Below are 22,172 nucleotides of genomic sequence, written 5' to 3' on the forward strand. Positions count from 1 at the left end.
TCATCTCTGTTTTTATTTAGAGCATGGTTAATAAACTTGTCCAGGTTTGAACAATTTGTAAGTGGCAGTTTTTAAGGTCTCACTCTAACTCTAAAGTCAGCCAAATAGATAAGGTGATATTGCACTAAACATTGATGAAACCATTGCCAAAGCTACCACCGAAAAGAATGAAAAAAGGTGGAGGAGTCCAAAGATTGGCTTCTTGGAATGTCTGTTAAAAAAGCTTATCAGAGGGGCGCCTGGGTGGCTCAGTCGTTAAGCGTCTGCCTTCGGTTCAGGGCTTGATCCCAGAGTCCTGGGATCGAGCCCCGCATCGGGCTCCTCTGCAGGGAGCTTGCTTCTTTCTCTGCCACTGGCCTTGCTTGTGTTCCCTCTCTTGCTGGCTATCTGTCTCTATGGCAAATAAATAAATAAATAATCTTAAAAAAAAAAAAAAGCTTATCAGAAAACCTGACAATTTCTCCAAATTCTGGGGTTATGGGGCGCCTGGGTAGCGCAGTCGTTAAGCGTCTGCCTTCAGCTCAGGGCGTGATCCCAGCGTTCTGGGATCGAGCCCCGCATCAGGCTCCTCTGCTGGGAGCCTGCTTCTTCCTCTCCCACTCCCCCTGCTTGTGTTCCCTCTCTCGCTGGCTGTCTCTGTCAAATAAATAAATAAAATCTTTAAAAAAAATAATAATTCTGGGGTTATGAAGGTCTCTAGGTACAAACTATTGGTGGAATTATTAGACAAATTATTGATAGTCATTCTCTCTTGGTGTATGACTTATCTTGTGCAGGCTAATTTATTAATAAAACTCCTAAAACGGGGTGCGTGGGTGACTCAGTTGGTTAAACATCTGACTCTTGGTTTCAGCTCAGGTCATGATCTCAGGGTGGAGAGATTGAGCTCTGTGTCGGGTTTGCATTCAGCAGGGCGTCTGCTTGAGATTCTTTCTCTTCCTCTACCTCTGCGTCTCTCCCATCTCCTGTGTGTGTACACGCTCTCTCAAGTAAGTAAGTAAGTAAAATCTAAAAAAAAAAAAAAAAAAAAAAAGCAGTAATGAAAAGAAAAAAAACTAACACACATTTCTTTTTTAAAAAAGATTTATTTTAGAGAGAGAGCATGCATGCATGCGGACATGCACAAGTTGGGGGAGGGGCAAAGGGAGAGGGAGAGAGAAAATCTCCAGTTAGATTCTCTGCTAACTGAGTCCGATCTGGGACTCAATTCCATGACCATGAGATCTTGACCTGAGCTGATATCAAGTGTCAATTGCTCAACCGACTGAGCCACCCAGGCACCCGACCTCACACACATTTCTAATTTTACCTCTAGTTTCACCTTTTCTTTCTACCTCTCTTACCCAAATAGAGTTCTGTCTGTGTACAATTTGGAAGGAAAGTCCTTTCTCTATGAAATCAATGTTCCTCAAATTATTATGTGGTAAAGGACAAGATTTTGCTTGCTTACTTTTTATTTCCTGTCATGGAACAATGCTTTTGTGAAATGCAATAAAAAAGAATTACTAAAAATGGGATACAAAAAACATACAAAATAAAAACTTGTTCTTACTGGCTTGAACAGATAAAAAATTATTCTAAACAGTTGCTATAGAAGTTGCTAAATGCTTGCTTTTGTTTATCTTGTTGTAGAATGGGACCACTGTGGTTCCATGGGCCACACTTTGAGTAGCAGTATTCTAGAGCAGTGGATTTTGCTATGGTTGAATTTAAATTTAAATTGACTGTCTTGTTATTTGTTTATATTTGTTACATATGTTTTTCACTTGTTTGTTTTGTTTTTCTTTTTCTGCTTTCCTTTGGATTGAATATTTTTAAAAATTATATCTTTTGGGGCGCCTGGGTAGCGCAGTCGTTAAAAGCGTCTGCCTTCAGCTCAGGGCATGATCCCAGCGTTCCGGGATCGAGTCCCACATCGGGCTCTTCTGCTGGGAGCCTGCTTCTTCCTCTCCCACTCCCCCTGCTTGTGTTCCCTCTCTCGCTGGCTGTCTCTCTGTCAAATAAATAAATAAAATCTTAAAAAAAAAAAATAAAATAAAAAAAAAATTAAAAAAAAATTATATCTTTTATTTCCACTATTGACTTATTAGTTTTTTATCTATATTTTTAGTAGTTTCTCTAACACTTATAACTATTAATACATATCAAAGTTTACCTTCAGGTAATATTACACTACTTCATGTATAATATGCAAATCCTATAGCAGTTTATTTGTGTCCTCTTCTTCCATTCTACATACTCTGTTGTGATGCATCTGATTTTTACATGAGCCATTAACCCCTCAATAAAATTTTTTATTATTTTTGCTTTAGATAGTCAATGTTTTAAAGGAATAAAATAAGAAAAAAGGTCTCTTTTATATTAATGCCTTCATTATTATCATTTTTAGCACTCTTCATTTCCTCAGTGATTTTCTTTACCATTTTTTGTAAATGGTCTGATGGAATCTGATGGAAGTATAATACTTCAGCAGTTATTTTTCTGAAGAATCTTTATTTTACCTTTTAAAGGTATTTTTTGAAGATATTTTTGTTAGTATGGAATTCTGATTGACATTTTTTTTCCTTTGAAAACTTTGAAGATGTCACTCCATTGTCTTCTAGCTTAAATAGTTTCTCCTAAGAAATCTGCCAAGATTCCTGTCTTAGGTCAAGATTTTATGTGATCTGTCTTCTCTGGCTGCCTTCAAGACTTTTTTTTTTCTTTTTAGTTTTAGCATTTTGACTGTGATGTGCTAGATGTGGTTTTGTCTCTTTGTGTAATTGAATTGATGGCATTTTTTTCCTAGTTATGATCTGAATCTTTTGAATCTGTGTTTTCACTATTTTTAAGGTTCTTTTTTTCCTCTTTCCTCTTTACAAAAATCCATTTACCTCTGTATTAGACAACTCAGGTTACTTGCCTGCCTTGTGACCTTAGCTCCAACCCTCTGCCCTACGGTTAACTAATTAATTATTTATTTAGCATTTTTTTTATTAGGGTAGATTTGTCAGAAATATGAGCCTACATTTTTTTTTTTTTAGGTTTTATTTATTTATTTGACAGAGAGACAGCCAGCGAGAGAGAGAGAACACAAGCGGGGAAGTGGGAGAGGAAGAAGCAGGCTCCCAGCAGAGCAGGGAGCCCGATGCAGGGCTTTATCCCAGGACCCTGGGATCACGCTCTGGGCTGAAGGCAGATGCTTAACAACTGAGCCACCCAGGTGCCCCTCAGCCTACATTTTTAAATGCCTATAGGCATTACTGCAATTAATAAGCTTCAGATTAATTTAAAGACATTGCTGAATTAATTATATATTTCACCAGTATGTATTTTCTCAAGTAACAAATTTTAATGGTGCAATGAAACTTTTTGTAGTGCTGTGAATATTTGTAGCATTTACTTGAAATGTTAACCTGAGCATCATTGCTCTAGTCTTATCCTCAGGCAAAGCTAGAATCCTTTATAAACATAACCCCTTAGGAGTTAGAGTAGTTATACTCTCCATTTCGTACTCGAGAATTTTCAAACTTTGTGTAGAAGTAAGTCACTCTGGGGCGCCTGGGTAGCGCAGTCGTTAAAGCGTCTGCCTTCGGCTCAGGGCGTGATCCCGGCGTTCCGGGATCGAGTCCCACATCGGGCTCCTCTGCTGGGAGCCTGCTTCTTCCTCTCTCACTCCGCTGCTGTGTTCCCTCTCTTGCTGGCTGTCTCTCTGTCACATAAATAAATAAAAAATCTTAAAAAAAAAAGTAAGTCACTCTGGACAGCAAAAGTTATGTACTGATAGCCCAGGAGCCATATTTAGCACATAGATAAGTTTATTTTAGCCTGGCTAGGGATTTTTTAAAAATTAAATTCTTCTCAATATTTAAGATTGGAAAATTACACCCCCCACCTCTCATTTACCTTACATTATATTACATCTACATTACCAGTCTGACCTCTGGAGTCTTTTGAACATGTGGCTACTACTTGAGCCCAAATTTATACCACTTCTGTATGTAAGCCTCTCTAAGCTATTTTTTTGTACTTTTTCCTGTTCGTATTTGGATTCTATTTGTCTATATAAAGGGTCACTTATACCCCTTAACACCAAGGAAATTCTTTATACTTGAGTTAATATTTAAATTATAGCTGCTGCAGATCTGAGCCAAGTATTTAGGGAGAAGCATGCTGTTGTTACTGCTGTTTTTAAAACCATAAATTACATTGGCAGTGTATATTATTCAGTGACAGAGCTATTGGAGAGTTAGCTTACTTAGAACTCTGATTATTTTGTGCACTGTGTGTCACACTTATATTTTACTGTCCATTTTTATGTGGTCATTCTCAGGGTAAACAATTTTTTAAAAAAGGAAAAAACTGAAAGCAATTAAGTGGTTACCGGAAGGATATGCACCTGTACAGAGGCTACTGAATAAGGGGAGGCAGTGGCACTCAGGAAGCATCTTGATTTCTTGCAAAATCCTGACCGTGGATTTTGGTCATTTTAGTTCATGCTCCTAATTCAGAGTGGAGTGAAAGAAACTGTGAAAGCAATGGTTTTGAAATATTGTACCCACCTCTCAGATACTCAGAATCTGTTTCAAAGGAAGTGAACATTTGAAAGTGTGGGTATATTCACAAATAGCACTTAGGTATTTCCACTAAACAAAATGAATCATGGCTGCTCAAAGACAGCAGGCTGTCCATGTACTCCCAGTCTTATATGTGTATGAGGACAAACCCAACATTCTCATCAACAAACATTTCTCAAGGACTTGACTTTTAATAGATAGAACTTGTCTGTTTCTTTTTTTTTCTTTTTGGTATAGATGCCAATAATCTTATGATGGCCTTGATATTTTATTTTGCCACTGATATTATATAATTATTTCTTTTTTGAAATCATCAGAAGAAATTGCTGTCCCTTTCTTTGATGTATTAGGAAAAAATCAGTTGAGATTGAAGCAAAAGAATCGGAAGACCTGTGAAAGGTTTTTCCTGGCTCTGTCACTGCCATTTGTGAAACTGAAGAAACTGAAAAGGACAGAACAACCCTTTAATATAAGTTTATATTAGTGTCAATTCCATTCAGGAGACAGAATTATTTGGATAAATTCAGGAAAAGAAAATTTTGATAAAAATCATTCTTTGGTCCTATTCCAAAGAAGAAACAAGAGAGAAAACACAACTTTAAAAAGTTAACAATGAAAATATAAAGCAATTTCCTCCCTGTTCCCTCTCTCTCCTCTTCTCTGCATCCTCTCTGGGCTGTCTGTCTCTCTGCTCTTTTTGCTGCTGCTTTCTTTCTTCCGTCTTTTCTTTCTTCCTCCCTCCCTCCCCCCTCCCCATTTCTTTCTTTCTTTCTTTCTTTCTTTCTTTCTTTCTTTCTTTCTTTCTTTCTTTCTTTCTTTCTTTCTCTCTTCCTTCCTTCCTTCCTTCCTTCCTTCCTTCCTTCCTTCCTTCCTTTCTTTCTTCCTTTTTCTCTATATTTTCCTTTTATTCTTGCCATATTCCATAAAGGATTTAAAGCAGCTTTCAAAACAAACATGAAGTGTATATATATGTGTGTGTGTGTGTGTGTGTGTGTGTGTGTGTGTGTGTGTGTGTATTCAAAGTAGGTGTCATCATGCAAAAGTGAAAATACAATGAGCTAGGACTGAGATTAGCATATAAAGTATCTGTTGTATCCTTTGCTGTGTAGAAGCTTTTTATCTTGATGAAGTCCCAAAAGTTCATTTTTGCTTTTGTTTCCCTTGCCTTTGGGGACGTGTTTTGAAAAAAACTTGCTGTGGCAGATGTCGAAGAGGTTACTGCCTATGTTCTACTCTAGGATTTTGATGGATTCCTGTCTCACATTGGGTCTTTCATCATTTAGAGTTAATCTTTGTGTATGGTGTAAGAGAATGGTCGAGTTTCATTCTTCTGTATATAGCTGTCCAATTTCCCCAGCACCATTTATTGAAGAGACTGTCTTTTTTCCATTGGGTATTTTTTCCTGCTTTGTCAAAGATTAGTTGACCATAGAGTTGAGGGTCCATATCTGGGTTCTCTATTCCATTCCATTGATCTGTCTGTTTTTGTGTCAGTACCATGCTGTCTTGGTGATCACAGCTTTGTAGTATAGCTTGAAATCAGGCAACGTGATGCCCCCAGCTTTGTTTTTCTTTTTCAACATTTCCTTGGCAATTCAGGGTCTTTTATGGTTCCATACAAATTACAGGATTATTTGTTCCAGCTCTTCGAAAAATGCCATTTGTATTTTGATTGGGATGGCATTGAAAGTATAGATTGCTCTGGGTTGCATAGACATTTTAACAATGTTTATTCTTCCAGTCCGTGAGCATGGAATGTTTTTCCATCTTTTTGTGTCTTCCTCAATTTCTTTCTTTAAGTGTTCTGTAGTTTCCAGAGTATAGATCCTAAAGAGTATAGGTCCTTTACCTCTTTGGTTAGGTTTATTCCAAGGTATCTTAGGTTTTTGGTGCTATTGTAAATGGAATCAATTCCCTAATTTCTTTTTCTACAATTAAATTGTTAGTGTATAGAAAAGCAACTGATTTCTGTGCATTGATTTTGTATCCTGCCACATTACTGAATTGCTGTATGAGTTTTAGTAATTTGGGGTGGAGTCTTTTGGTTTTTCCACATAAAGCATCATGTCATCTGTGAAGAGAGAGAGTTTGACTTCTTCTTTGCCAATTTGAATACCTTTTCTTTTTGTTGTCTGATTGTTCATGCTAGGACTTCTAGTACTATGTTGAACAATAGTGACAAGAGTGGGCATCCCTGTCGTGTTGCTGAAAACAGTCAACAAAACAAAGAGGCGACCCACAGAATGGGAGAAGATATTTGTAAATGAATTACAGATTAAGGGGTGGTATCCAAGATCTATAAGAACTTCTCAGACTCAACACCCAAGAAACAAATAATCAAGTCAAAAAATGAGAAGACTTGAACAGACACTTCTCCAAAGAAGACATACGAATGGCTAACAGACACATGAAAAAATGTTCAACATCATTAGTTATCAGGGAAATTCAAATCAAAACCACACTCAGATACCACCTTACACCACTTAGAATGGCAAAAATTAACAAGGCAGGAAACAACAAATGTTGAAGAGGATGTGGAAGAAGGGGAACCCTCTTACACTGTTGATGGGAATGCAGGTTGGTATAGCCACTTTGGAAACAGTATGGAGGTTCCTCAAAAAGTTAAAAATAGAGCTACCCGTGACCCAGCAAGTACACTACTGGGTATTGACCCCAAAGATACAGATGTAGTGAAAAGAAAGGGCCCGTGCACCCCAATGTTCATAGCAGCTGTGTCCACAATAGCCAAACTGTGGAAGGAGCCGAGATGCCCTTCAACAGGTGAATGGATAAAGAAGATGTGGTCCATATATACAGTGGAATATACTCAGCCGTCAGAAAGGATGAATACCCACCATTTGCATCAAAATGGATGGAACTGGAGGGGATTATGCTAAGTGAAATAAGTCAAGCAGAGAAAGACAATTATCATATGGTTTCACTTAAATGTGGAACATGAGGAATAGCATGGAGGACATTAGGAGAAGGAAAGGAAAAATGAAAGGGGGGACATCAGAGGGGGAGACGAACCATGAAAGACTGTGGACTCCGGGAAACAAACTGAGGGTTTCAGAGGGGAGGGGTGTGGGGGGATGGGTTAGCCCGGTGATGGGTATTAAGAAGGGCACGTATTGCAATGAGGACTGGGGGGTTATACGCAAACAATGGATCATGGAACACTACATCAAAAAACTAATGAAGTACTGTATGGTAACATAACAAAAAAAAAAAAAAAAAGAAACAATACAAAAAAATAAATAAAGTGTGTGTTGTAGTAGCTACTATTTTTACTAGACAAAGACCACAAATTTTACTTTGAGATTTCTAGCAGCCAAGATGAAGAAGGTAGCACTGGTATTTATAGGGTCTCAGTGTTTCTAGGGCAGGATTTCTCAACCTTGGCATTGACATTTTGGGCAACATACTTCTTTCATGTATTGTCCTGTGGCACTGTAAGATGTTTAGCAGCATTCCTGGCTTCTACCCAACAGAGGCTAGAAGCTGACCTGCTCCTTCAGTCTTGACAAGCAAGAATGTCTCTAGAAATTCCCAAATGGCCCCTGAGTGGGGGGAGGTGGTGGGCAAAACTATTCCCATTGAGAATTACTGGTTTAGTATAATGGCAGACAAATTAGAAAATGCCCAACTACTCCAGATGCAATGTGTGGTATTTGAATTTTTTTAATATTTTAGCAATTTCATATGGTAGAATTTCAATACCTTTAAAGATAAAATATTGATGTTAGGTCTTAGCTGATATATTTCACTAGGAAAATCTTTGATTCTATAAATAAAATTAGAATCTTTTTAAAAATCATTTTGCTTTTTGTTTATTTAGATTTTTATTTTACTAGCATAAAAAATCAATATGGATTAAGAGTTCATACTCTTTTTTTTCCAAATTCTCATTCCAGTTCTCATTCCAAGTTCTCATTCTCTTATTAGCTAAATAACCTCTCTGAATTTCAATAGAGAAGTGCTTAATGATAGCATCTATGCCAATGGTTGTTGTAAGAATTGTATGAGTTTTTCTAGGCAATGAGCTTTGTATAGTGCCTGGATCTTAATAAGTACTCTATAATTATGAGATAACAATTATTATTATTGTCATTGTTATTTTTAAATAATAAAGATCAGAGCTTTATAGAGTAAGGGAATATATAATAAAAATGAAAAACCTGAAATGTCCTTACTAGGTTTCTATCTCTCTCTATATATATTTCCTGCATTCTGCTGTGGCTCCAAGTGAATGAGTTGTTTCCACCATTCATGGTTCATAGATCAGGTTTGATTCAGCAGTCTTCCTTTTTATCTTTTATAGATATAGAGATTGCAACATGATGTTCTTTCAGATGTGAATAGTGTTACCTAGTGGCTAAGTTTTTTACTCTCTCTTCTACCTCTATGCCTCTGTAGAGAGAGCATCTTCGTAACTATTTTAGGAGACTAGTATGAATAATTGCTATGTGCTTATAAATTGCTGGACTCTTTTTCCTATCTCTTGTTCTTTTTTTCCCTTTCTTTCTCCCTCCCTCCCTTCCTTTCTCTTCCTTCCTTCATTCCTCCCTCCCCCCTCCCTCCCTCCTTTCTTCCTCCCTCCTTCTCTTTTCCTTCCTTCCTTTTGTTTTTTCTTTCGCTCTTTCATTCTTTCATTCTTTCATCCTGCTGGCCTCTGCTTGATTATTCTGGGATTTTCACATTGCCAGTTACCCTGGATTCTCTGAGGTCCATAATGAAGTGGAGAATGTGACATTCTCCATCTTTTAACATAATTTTTCAAATCAATACCAAAGTATTTTATTTTAATCTCTTTTTTTTAACAGCGTATAAAATGTATTGCCTATTTCAATTGTTACTTACAGCCTTCTCCATCTCTTTACCCTTCCTACCCTACTAAATAGACATGAGGCTCTCGAAATATAGGCTAGGAGGATCTCAATTCCAGGCTCTGTACTGTTTTCAGAACTGTGCTTCCTCCTCTGACGACTAAATCTTTTTTATGGGCCAAGCTTGTATGATTCTCTACCCTAGAGTATATTTCCATCCTATCTCACTGCATTTGCTTCATTCCTAACACAGAAAGACTTTTGGTGGGACAGCCTTATCTAACATTTCTGAACCACAGTTTTGGACACATGTTAGGTCCAGACCCTTCTACATGTTTATAAGTGTGTTGAACTTTTGGGGGACTATTTTCAAATTGATATATTTTAATTCTGGCAATAAAACAAAGCCTCTTTGGACAGTTCCTCAGCAGACTACTAAAGCTGCTTTCATGTTTTGTACATTTATACAGAAATACTTGAAAGTTGAAAGCATACTGTATTTCAGAATACTCTGTAAGCAAAAGCTTGGTAAACATTCCAGATGAATTCTGAGGGGGGCAGTAATTTGCATATTGCCACATTAATGCTGAAATACAGTAATACACCACTAGCCATGTTTGCAACATATCCTTTAGGACTTCTGTGCAGTATCCTGATTAGACCTTTTTCCCTGTCATCCAGCAGAGTAAATTCCTTACCTTAAAAATGGGGCACAAAATTAGAATTAGCCATGTTTATTCATAATTGTGATAAATATGCTCTGTTTTTCCTAATTATACTGATCTTCTCCACAATTACTAATATAACCATCTCTTCAACTTCAAGATCAGCTTACTATTGGATGCAGTCTTTTTAGGTAATTGCTCAGTCTCTCAGCTTCTTCTTCCAAGATGGCTTTTAGGTATCCGAGGGAGGGATGGAGACCTGATGAGGTCCTTGGACACTCATGCTGTCCTCTGGATATTCAAGCTTCTGTGGCAATTTCTCTGGTCCATCTTATTGTTCCTGATTGCCTAGCATTTGAAGCAGCTGATTTTCTCCCAATTTCACTGCAGGATGAAGCCTGGTGGGTGCTTCCGCTGCACCTTTGGTTTGCCTTTCTCCAATCTCCAGACCTGAAGGGATGACTTTGGTCTTTTCTTCCTCTTATTGTATGCTATCTAAAGCCTAAATTTATAAGCTGTAGGCTCGATTGTCACAGATAGAAAGAGTCTCTTTGCTGAGTATTAGAAAGGCAATGGTAGCAATGCCTTTGATGCTATCACTAATGTAAGACTATAATCTGAGACACTGGTTTAGTTCTTGATATATAAAGGAATTTGGAAAAAAATCCTCTTTGACCACAAAATCTAGATTTTTATGTGTACTGATGCAAAATCATATTTTGAATGTCAGTTTCTTCACATTTCTTTTGTATCCTAATCTCCCTTTCAGTTTGTGTACCATTGCCTCCTAATGTATGTATACATGTGTGCATGGCTATGCACACACACATATCAGGCTGAAGAATAAATTGGTGGACAGGCTAAGGAAAAGTGAATGTATGGAAAGAAAAAAGATACAAACACATTGATTTTTTTCAAATTATAGTAGTTTGGGTTTTAAGAATTTGCTTGTCTTAACTAAACTTTAGCAAGATCTAAATAACCAGCTAATATAGTTGACAGGATTGCTTTCTGTTCCACTACCATTTCTTTCCCCTTTCCTGGCCTAATCTAAACAGTTTACATTGTTTACAATTATTTTCCATATCCAGAGCCAACTCTGTGTCACTCTTCTAATCTCTCTACCTTCAACCTTAAAATGCTAGAGCACCTATCTTACAGTTCTAAGTTCTTATGGTCTCTACTTTCACCATCATTGTATTGCCATCTTAGCTCCTTAATCCCATTTACATATATCCATCTAAATATAATCCTTCTTGCTCTTTTCCTTCTTTTCCAGCCACTCGGTATCCCCTTCCATGCCAGGAACCACCAACAATTAGTGGAGTCAACCATCCTTTCTTACCTAGAGTTTTTTCTACTGTCAGAAGGTCTTGCAGTAGTTAAAAATCTGACCTTTCATATGACAGTGACCTTCTTGACACTAACACTAATACAGGGAAAGGTTTTGGCAATCTCTCCAACCAATAAGAGGGACATAACAGGAGAAGAAATACTTTTTGCCATTGAGAATAGTAGGAAGTGGATTTGGGAGTCTCTTCTAGTGACAGAGATTATAGTCAGGAGAGTTCATGAGCCATGCATGCTTTCTTACCATTGGAGCTCTTATTAAACTATAACATGGCAAATACATGTGGGTAGCTTTTACTAACTAATTTTGGTAGCTAATGGCCCTGTAACACCACTTTGAGCACAATATCTTAGGAAAATATGTTTATAAATTGATTTATAAACATGTTTTTGGGATATAACTTGCTATGGGCTGAATTGTTTCCCCCCAAATTCATATGTTGAAGCCCTAATTCCTGACGTGATTTAATTTAATAGGGCTTTTAGAAGGTAATTAATGTTAAATGAGGTCATACAGAAGGAGCCTAATTTAATAGGAATGGTGGCCTTGTAAGAAGAGGGAGAGGGATCTGTCTCTCTCCACATGCACTCACTGAGGAAAGGCTATGTGAGGACGTAGTGAGAAGGCAGACATCTGCGAGCCAGGATGAGAACTGAACCAGAATTTCAACCTGAAACCAAATTGGCTGACACCTTCTTGGACTTCCTAGCCTCCAAACTAGGAGAAATAAAATCCTGTTGTTTAAGCCACTCAGTCTATGGTATTTTGTTATGGTAGCTGAGCTAAGACAACATCTGTTAATAAATTCAGAATTAAATACAGTTACTTGTTTATGAATAGATTATATGCAAAATCTTGACTATTATTGCCATTTAGTTAAACACTATACATAAAACCGGTTGAAGTAGTTATTTAAATAAATGTTTTTTATGTTTAAATATAAGTAAATGGATGATAAATTTCATAGATTCCTAAACAACACTGTTTAGGGATAAGCTTGAACTTTGGGTGTAGTAAAATCTCAAGTATCCATTCCATTGAGCATCTTTGTGCCCAGCATTCTTTCAATAAATAATCATATCTTTATGATAAAAGTAACTCCCATATACTATAACTCTTAGCATCTGTTATGTAGTAGGTACCTAACAAATGTTAGCTGAATTAAAAAAAATATAAATATCTTGATTAGTAGAGGTTTATACACCAAAATTGATGGCATAGACACAGAGTATTAACCTCTATAAGAATACTTCCAGGAAGATAGATATAAAGGTGAATTTTAGAGTTATTTGTGGCTATCTAATGTCCCTTAGTATTATGGTTAAAGAGACATTGTTCCTAGGTGTTGGAATATTTTTCTAATCAAGTGTTTGTTTAAAGCTTTTGGGAAGGAAATTTTCTATTGATAGATTGATTTTTTTTTTTTTAAGAACAGAATATTCAAAAGTCAAGTAAAAAGGGGTTTGGATTATATGTGTTTTGACTCACCCATTACGTCTTTGGGATTTATTGATTTATATTTGCTTGCCTTCACAATAATTTTAAATCTGATTAATGAGGACTTTCTATGGCATCTATGGCTCTATAATAATTGAAAATAAGCTAAAAACTATGCAACAATGTAAATGTGGGTGTTCATTTTTCAACCTGAGCAACCATCTTTCTCAAGGATATATCTGTATGAAGCTCAAATAAGTGCTTATATAGTTCAGTAAAAATAAAACTTAATTTGGAGGGCAGATGATTAGGTTCCATTGTCCATTTGATGATTCCCTTACTTTTTAGTTGGTAGTGTTGACCATGATGATGTTGACTGTGACAAGGGCTTAATGTTCTTAGAAAGTGAGGGTTATTTCAAGATTGTGGTAGAAAGACATGTGATGTCAGAGTCAGGGGTCTGTATGAAGGTCCTCAGGCCAGCTGAGTAGCCTCTCTAAGCCATAGTGTGCTCATTCAGTAAACACTTATAAGGCCTCTACTCTGTGTTAGGCATTATAAAATGGGTGTAATAGTAGCCTAAATAGTAGTAGCTAACATTTGTTTATCACTTTTTCATTTGATTCTCACCAAAATCATATGCAGATGTTACTTTAAAAAGTTGCTGTGTCATAGGTAAGGGAACCAAAGCAGAGAGACGTTAATTAATTAATTGCCTACTGTCACATAGGTTTTAGCAGTGAAGCTATAACTTCACCCTGACAATTGAATTCACCATGCTGTTGTTGAAAAGATCTTAATTTTCTATTTATTTATGTATTTATTTACTGTTCTGATTTATTTATTTATTCATTGATCTTGACAGAATTTAAGTTGGTAAGGATCTCATGAAAAAAGGCATGTTAAAATGCTTAGGAAACTGCTTAGTGCATTGTGAATATGTATAATTGTTATTTATTGTATTTGTTTCATGTCAGTAGTCCTCTTTAACTTAATTCTTTTAAAAAAAAAAAAAAACTTTATTTTGTGTGGAATTTCCCTTCTTTTACCCATTTGAGAAGTCTTGATATTTGCATAGTCACAAATTTTTTATTTCCTAGTGCTTCAAGTAATTTGTGTCATAACTTTAGAGACTTCTACCATTTGATTCTGTTTTTTATGTTAAGATATATTTTATACATAAAAATATGTAACACATGATCATTATAGACCACTGGTATTGTACTTTTCCTGTTCTTGTTATATGTTATCTTCATGCATGAAAAAGAGTAAATAGTGTTTTATAAAGGTAAATCCAAAATATTGGTTGATGCTTTGTTTTTCATAAGAATATTCTCTTATGGAAGCAACCATGTATTTTAATGGCCTATCCAATTTTAATAATACCAATCTACATTAAGACCAGCTGCTAAAATGTACTAAATGTTAGAAATTTTAAGCTTCTACTTTGAAAACCAAATTGCTCATCGCAGTTGAATTTGGTGAATGTTTAAGTGTGAGGACCACACACTCCTTCCATTTAGTTGGAGAACCTGAACTGTGGTTGCTGCTTCCTACTCACCGACTGCTACTATTACTTGCCTAATAATTGTCTTTGGCTCCCTGTAAACCTGCAGCCAGAAAGGTATTTGAATTTTTCCCCTCTAGCACTTGCAAATCCGATTTTTATGTATAGCTAAGTGCTCTTAGCTTTTACTCTATCTACTACTGGGGCCTGGTTTCTAGCAGGCCTGTAACTGCACCAGATCCGGCCTATGTAATGCTGTTTGTAATGAGAAATCTAAACAGGGAATGGCAGTGAGGCATGGCAGGAATGTGTTTCCATTGGAGAAGGCAGTATAGAGAAAAAGTATAAGCAAAGCCATGTCCAGAAGGTCTTTTCAGCTGGCCAGGATGGAAGACTAATGTTATTGTACCTAGGCTGTTACTCTGCCAGCCCTTCCTCACAAATTTGCTTTCTTTCTCTCTTCCCTTCTCCCCTCCCCCTCCCTTCCTTTTTCATCTACTTGTTCTCCTTCTTGTTTTCCCTCTCTCTTTCTTCGGGCTGTGCTGACTGTTTGCTCAGGTGGACAGTGACACCATTTGGAATGAACTGCACTCGTCCGGTGCTGCACGCATGGCTGTTGGCTGTGTCATCGAGCTGGCTTCCAAAGTGGCCTCAGGAGAGCTGAAGGTGAGGTCTGGGTTGCATTAAGTGTGGGAAATCCAGAGAAGAAACTGAAACAGTGTTGTTGTTGTTTGGGAATTGTGGGGAGTGTGGTGTGCTAATGAAAGGGGCGAAGGGAAGAGGGCAGGAAGATGGCCACTAAGGTGTGATAGTAACTGGTCTGTAGGTAGGCAGTAGCTGCTGTTGCTCACAAGGCCTTCCTCTCCTTGAGGAAACTGTGGTCAGGGCACTCTGGTGTGTTTTTAAGAACACAGGAATGGTGAGTAAAGCTATGGTCCAGGTTAAAAATATCCAGTATATACATGTCTGTCATGTCCTCCTGGGATTCTCTTTTGAAGCAATTTAAAAAATATGATTACTGAATACTATGTATAAGCTCAGAATACCACCCAGAGAGAGGAGAGGGGAGGGGTGGGGGAGAAAGGTAAATACCAGACGGGAAGGATTGGGAGGAAGAAGGAAATTGTTGATTAGAAGGGTAATGATCCAGGGTATGTTTTTCCATGAAAGAACTTCAAAAATGATCTACGCTTTATTGTTCTTTTCTTTTTTACGGTCTCTTCTTTTCTACATCATAAGAAAAGAACAATGTCCAAAACCCAATGTTTCCCAGTCTAAACAATTTATAAAAGCCAGAGACCTGACAGACGTTGACATTTTATTTGGTATTTTAACAGCGCTATTTAAAGGTATGCCATGTGCGTCTTGAATGCAGTTACCCCTGTAAACTTTTTGGTGCTAACATGACTTTTTAATGTACTAGTTCACACACTTCATAAGGAAATCTGGGTGGTGTTTGATTTGGTATTTTTAGCAATTGTAGGGACAGGGGAAATACAATGTGAACAACATAGGCACCACAGGTTTTGTTAATCTAAAGTAAAATCTAATTAGGATTATTTTTCTGTTTATCTAATGAATTTTGATTCAGTTACACCTGACTGTTTCCACTTGTGGTATGAAAAAAATGCAGGGTAGGAAGGTACACTTTACAATATATTGTCTTTTCAGAAGCCTTTACTTTAACTTTTTAAGAAGTCAGAGCCAGTCGAAATATAATTTTGAAAGGGTGAGCTATATTTATTATACATATGTACACACCTTATGTGTAGTTGGCTTGATCAGCATCAGGACATCATTTGCTCATCTCAGGGGATTTATGGGGTCATTAATGTGGTGCATACTACTCAGTCTTTACCTTTGTTAATGAACTTACTGGAAAGAGGAAAGGAATTAGCCTTGTGGAGAGGTTTTGGCTGTCTCCTGGTAGCACCTTTGGAAATAATTCTTCCTATTTGAGAACTTCACTTGTAACAGTAGAATAAATGGACATTTTAAAAGAATGATCTTTGAAGGTCTTATTTTCAGAAGAATTAAAAAAACACAACAGCTAAGCCACAGTATTATAATTTTTATAAGATAATGCTGGCACAGAGCCACTTAATAACAAAGAAAATGATTATGTTAGCATGCACAATTTCTAATTGTTATGATTTTGTGGGAGTTTAATCAATAATTCAGAAACATTCTCAAGTAGAATGCCCACATATTACACTCAAAATCATCGTTATTAGCTTCACAGAATGCAGAATTGCCAAATGTATATATGAAGAGTAGTGAACAGAAGCCTAATTCTTTTTTTAGGAGGTAATTATTTAAAATAGCCAATTACAAACAAAGTGTCAACAACATATAGCATGGACATGGTGGCCACCAGCTGTACTAACATTGGCTATTTATGTTAAGAACAAGAATTCATGCAAACGCTTTTCCCCTTTGGTTGACAAATCAGGTATGGTTAAAAAGAGAGAGAAGAATAGAGAAAAAGCCAGCCTAAAAATCAAGAAATCTTGGTCCAAACTCTGCCACTTAAATGTTATGTCATTTGGTGGCAAATCACTAACTTCTCTGGGCTTCAGTTTCTTGTTCTGCAAAATCAGGATGGAATTTATAATGTTGTACGTGGTGCTGCTATTCTGAGCTATTTGCAAATGAAAATTAGATCTGATTCTCAAATATACATACGATGGCATACTAAATAGTAGATATTTTAAAACTAATTTCAACTTATTTTGGTGAATATTTGAGATACTGCAGCTGGTTTATCTTTCTGATTGTTAAACCCAAGTAAAAATCCAAGAGTCAGGACCATAACAAAGGCACCAGTGCTGACAGGTCAAGAGACTGAGCCCCTTCGTTGCAAATAGTTTGGGGAGGCCTATGGGAATGCCGTATGGGAAAGGTAGCAGTGACAAATGATTTGCAGCCACAGTGAATAACTGATACAGAGAACCATGTTTAAGGACCTCTTGCTAACCAAAAATGTCACTCAGTGTCTTCCTGTCCCATACTCTGATATGACAGAGCTGGTATACTTGCTGGGCAGGACCTTTAACACTCATGGCCTTGGAGCCATCACTTCATTCATATCTATGAAGGAAACAGGGAAGCTTATTTGAGGACACTGATAAGTTAGCCTCTGATAAGAGATATAAAAAGAAAACTTCAGTGTTTCATTTTTGGTTTTCAGCATCTGCATTCAGTTCTTACATGTTCTACCCCATTGTCCTAGTAAATCAGTATAACCTCCTGAGACAACATTGGCATACTATAATTCTGTATTTTGTGAGACTGCACTAATTTTGCCTGGAAAACAGAGAATAATTAAGATGGAGTGCTGAACTGAGAAGTAAGAGACAGCTGGAAGTTAAGTCACTGAGCTCATAGAGAATGGGGACCTAGGAGTTAAGAAGTGTGTATGAGAAAGGAAAATGGTGTGGACAGATTTGATTACCTGGAATTTTTGCTTGATGCTGAACTTGGTTGCGACACCCCTAACAGGTTCTATCCATTATTCACTTGAGGGTACTGATGCGCTGAAGGAATTAGAAGAATAAACCAGGCACAGGAAGTGAGTTTCATGTTGATGCTTAAATAGAGCATGTGCAGCAAACTATAGCAGTAAATTGGTATATTTACAAAGAAATGACATGCTCAGTGGAGTTCAGTGGAAATTATGGGGATTTTCAAGTTTTCTAGGTTTTTAACAATATATACATGCATGTCTTCATGTATAAAACACTCCACAGTGGAAATTTCTGGAATCAATAGATGCCTAAATTGCATATTTCTCAGATTCTAGTACCGAGGAACACAAATATTCTGAAAATGCTGAAATGTTAGGAATACTAGAAACTGTAATTGGAAGATTACGTTCTGAAGGTCGTTTTATTTTCTATAGGACATTTAAGAAATCATGTCTAGAAATAGATATATCTCTAAAAGATGAGTATTTTTTCAAGTTATAAATATAAATAGTTCAAAACCTGGTTCAAAAAATGGTGTAAAATATCATGTTGTATACCTTAAGTATATACAGATTTTGTCATTTATACCTCAGTAAGCCTCAAAAAAATGATTCAACACTTATCAAGCTTTGCTATGAGGATTCATTTTGATGCTATTTTAGCAATGCTATAATATCATCATAAAAATAAAATTTGCTTTAGTTGTTTGTGGAAATTTTTGTCCAAAAAAAAAAAAAACCCACCTGCTTATCTGAAGATGGATGGATTTCTTTAATGTTTAAATGGATATTATAATGTTTTGTTGCTAATAAGACCTGCTGTTCATTGAGTAACTACTCCTGGCTGGGCAGTTTACATGTTATTTGTTATAATTCTCACAATGGCCTTCGAAGGAAGTACCACCAGTAGGCTCAGAGCATCAAGTAACTTTTTAAGACCCTGTAGACAGTTTAATAAATGGAAAAGCCTGTAAATCTCATAACCCTCTGTTCTTTTTCAGCTACTCTATAAGGAATTTCCTATAGAAATAGCCAAATATGTAAGGGGGGACTAAAAAGGTTAAAGCCATCTCTTTCAAATGGTCTAGATCCTTTCATTTTATTACTATAAAATAATTAATACATACAAAAAGACAAGTTACACTAATAACTTACAAACTGTAATGATAAATTATACACCTTTGAGCCTTTCTTTCAACTTAAGAAATAATACTTTGCTAACACTATTAAAGTTCTCTCAGTATTTACCTCTTTTCTATCTTTCTGACTCTGAGATAATCATTAATCTATTATATTTTAAAAATTATTTCTTTTCCTTTCTTTAATAGTTTAAACCACATGTTTTGACCTTTATAAAATGGAATCTTATTATAAAATGTATTATTCCTCAGATTTATTTCCCTCCACTTTAAAACCATGTTATGAGGATTTATCCATATGAATTTACATAGTGGTGATTCATTCATTTTCATTGTGGAGAAGTATTCCCTTGTACATCATAATTTGTTTATTCTTCTCTTGGACATTTTAATTTTCAGGTTTTTGCTCTTCTGAATAATACGCTATGGATAGTTTTTAACATGTCTATTTCACAATGGCATTACTAAGTAAAATGGCAAGCTCCTAGGCTAGAAACATAGTAAATTTCAGTAAGTAATGTGAAGTCAAATTCCAGAGTTGTTTGCCTCAATGACATCAGCAAAAAAAAATGGCAGTTTAAACCTCTGAAAATCTTTTCTTCATAAAATCATTGACAAAACTGGCAGAATTTGTCAGGATAAATTCTTTAAGAACTCTGGAAATCAACCAGAAGTGTCCAACAACTCAAGAAAGCATGTGTTCAAAACAAAACCAGCTGAATCTTGGTAAGAACAGTGAGCTTTGTGGTGGTTTAATTCACCCTATTCTCATCTTACCCTTTCCAGCTCCACAGTAGCCTTAACAAATAACAGCCTGCATTTTTCAGTGAAAACCAGTAACTTGGCAGTCTCCAGAGGGGGCAGAATGGGCCTGGAGCTTCTTCAAAGCCTCATTCTCTGAGAATTGTCATTATTTGGTCTGTCTAGTACTTCAGTACGAGATCCTGCTTGCCAGGCTGTCTTTATTTGACGTGACTTGGAGTTCACTTGACATGAAAAGACTTTTCCCCAGAAGCAGTTGTTGAAAAATTAAAGGCAGTTAGTTAACTTCATGGCTACCTGAAGTGGTAGATAACAGTGGAGAAAACAATAGATAAATAGAAAACAATAACCAAAAGCTTCAAAGGAAAAACTGGGGAATGAGATGTGGTAAGGGCTATGAAGAGCCCCATCAGATGCCTGAGAATCCAGGCCACATGAGTGATAGGGCTTTGTTCACATTCAGCAAAGACCTGAGAAGTCCCTCAGCTTTCATCTCAAGCTGATTTTCAGACTCTGTTCAAAGAGGAAGTGAAGTCCAAGGTGGAATTGTCAACTGCCTGGCTGAATATTGAAAATGTGTTCAACACACACACACACACACACACAGCCCCTTGAAAAAGGCTTGGGACCACTGGTACCAGGCGTTTCAGGAAATTTCTGTCCTAAATTACTGACCACTAAATTAACCAAGCAGAAGCTTCAGTGCCACACTCAAGATACAATACAGACTTTATAGAATTAGTTCAGGAAAGGCAATAAGCAAAACAAAAGTGACATATAATCTGTGTATACATTGTTATTTTATATGTAGTGTAATTTTAATTCAGTAAATAAGTCTGGGGCTCCTGGGTGGCTCAGTTGGTTAAGTGTCTGCCTTCGGCTCAGGTCATAACCTCAGGGTGCTGGAATCCAGCCCCGTGTCAGGCTCCCTGCTCAGGGGGGAGCCTGCTTCTCCCTCTCCCTGCCACTCCTCCTGCTTGTACTCTCTCTCTCTTTTTGTCAAATAAATAAATAAATAAATAAATAAATAAATAAAAAGAACCCCCCCCCCAAAAAAAAACCAGTGACAGGTTCTGGGGAGGGATGAAAATCTGATTTCCAAAATTGCCATATTACATTGTTTAAAATGCCCAGTTTTTAACATAAAATTATGAGACACGCAAAGAAACATATGAATCCACATGAATAAAGAATGAACACTAGTAAAAATAAATATGTAAATAAGTGTAAATAATAGTATATTTGTATTTCTTGTTTTTAACTCTTTTCTCCTCTCAGATTTAAAAGACAACTGCATAAAACAATAACCATAAATCTGTGTTGGTGGGCATACACTGTATAAAGATGTAATTTGTTTGATAACACCAGCCCAAAGGAGAGCATGAGAAATGGAGCTATATGACAACAAAACAAACTTTGGGTTTTTTTTAAGAATTATTTATTTGAGAGAGAGAGTGAGCAGGAGGAGGGGGAGAGAGAGAGAAGCAGACTCCCTGATGAGTGCAGAGCCTGATGTGGAGCTCGATCAGGACCCTGAGATTGTGACCTGAGCCAAAATCATGAGTTAGATGCTTAACCAGCTGAGCCACCCAGGAGCCCCAATGCAAAGTTTTTTGATATTACTGAAATTTGGTTCATGTCCAAACTAGATTGTTAAACGTTAATCATAATTCACTGGGCAACCAGCAAGAAAACAACTCAAAAAATATATTCAAGAATATAAAAAAAAAAAATGTGTACGAATAATAAAGAAATTAAAATGGTACACTGTAGAGTATCTATTTAACTTAAAAGCAGCAGTAATGGAAGACTCAAAGAACAAAAAAAGATAACATATAGAAAACAAATACAAAAGTCATTGTGCCAATTTCAGACCCTACCAGTGCTCTCACTCTTGTCTACATTTGACTTTTAAGATTTTGAAATGTTTGCCAACCTTCTGGGTATGAGGTGTCACCTTATAGTTGTCTGTGTATAGATACAGACAGGTTAATACTGTTATATCCTTCTTAGGCCTTCTATTAATATTTAACTACCTCAACTAAGGTTTTTTGTTCTCAGTTATACTTGTACAATATTAATATAGCATTACTAGTTTTTCCCCCAGCATTTGCTTCATTCATCATTTACTATCTTTTCACTTGTAAACTTTCTCTTTTTTATATGTACTAGGTCTCTTTCCTATAAATAGCTTATCGCTGGATTTTTTTCTGTTAAACAGCTATGACTGTGTATTTTAACTGGGGAGCTCAATTCATTTTTACTTAACATCATTAGTAGTATACACAAATGTATTTCTGTCCTTGTATTTTGTTTTTCTCTTTGCCCTATTATTTGTATGTCCCCTTGCCTTCACTCACCCCTTGCTTTGTTTTTAATTGAAAGTTTTTTTTTCTAATTCTGTATAACCTCTAGTTTTTTTTTTTTTAAATACGCTATTGTCTTTTAAATTTTAACCTCTTT

The 22,172-nt window shown here is 36.5% G+C and overlaps 1 protein-coding gene across 1 annotated transcript in view; it reads left to right on the top strand.

Annotated features, from left to right (window-relative positions):
- The window catches only part of HDAC9 (histone deacetylase 9), a 906,012-nt gene that overhangs the window by 657,434 nt on the left and 226,406 nt on the right, over nt 1-22,172 (top strand). The window contains exon 17 of the mRNA XM_044386989.3: nt 14,901-15,008. Coding sequence (XP_044242924.1) covers nt 14,901-15,008 — 108 coding nt within the window. The remainder of the gene's footprint in view (nt 1-14,900; nt 15,009-22,172) is intronic.

The sequence above is a fragment of the Ursus arctos genome, unplaced genomic scaffold (assembly GCF_023065955.2).
Source record: "Ursus arctos isolate Adak ecotype North America unplaced genomic scaffold, UrsArc2.0 scaffold_3, whole genome shotgun sequence".
Classification (NCBI taxonomy): Eukaryota; Metazoa; Chordata; class Mammalia; order Carnivora; family Ursidae; genus Ursus; species Ursus arctos.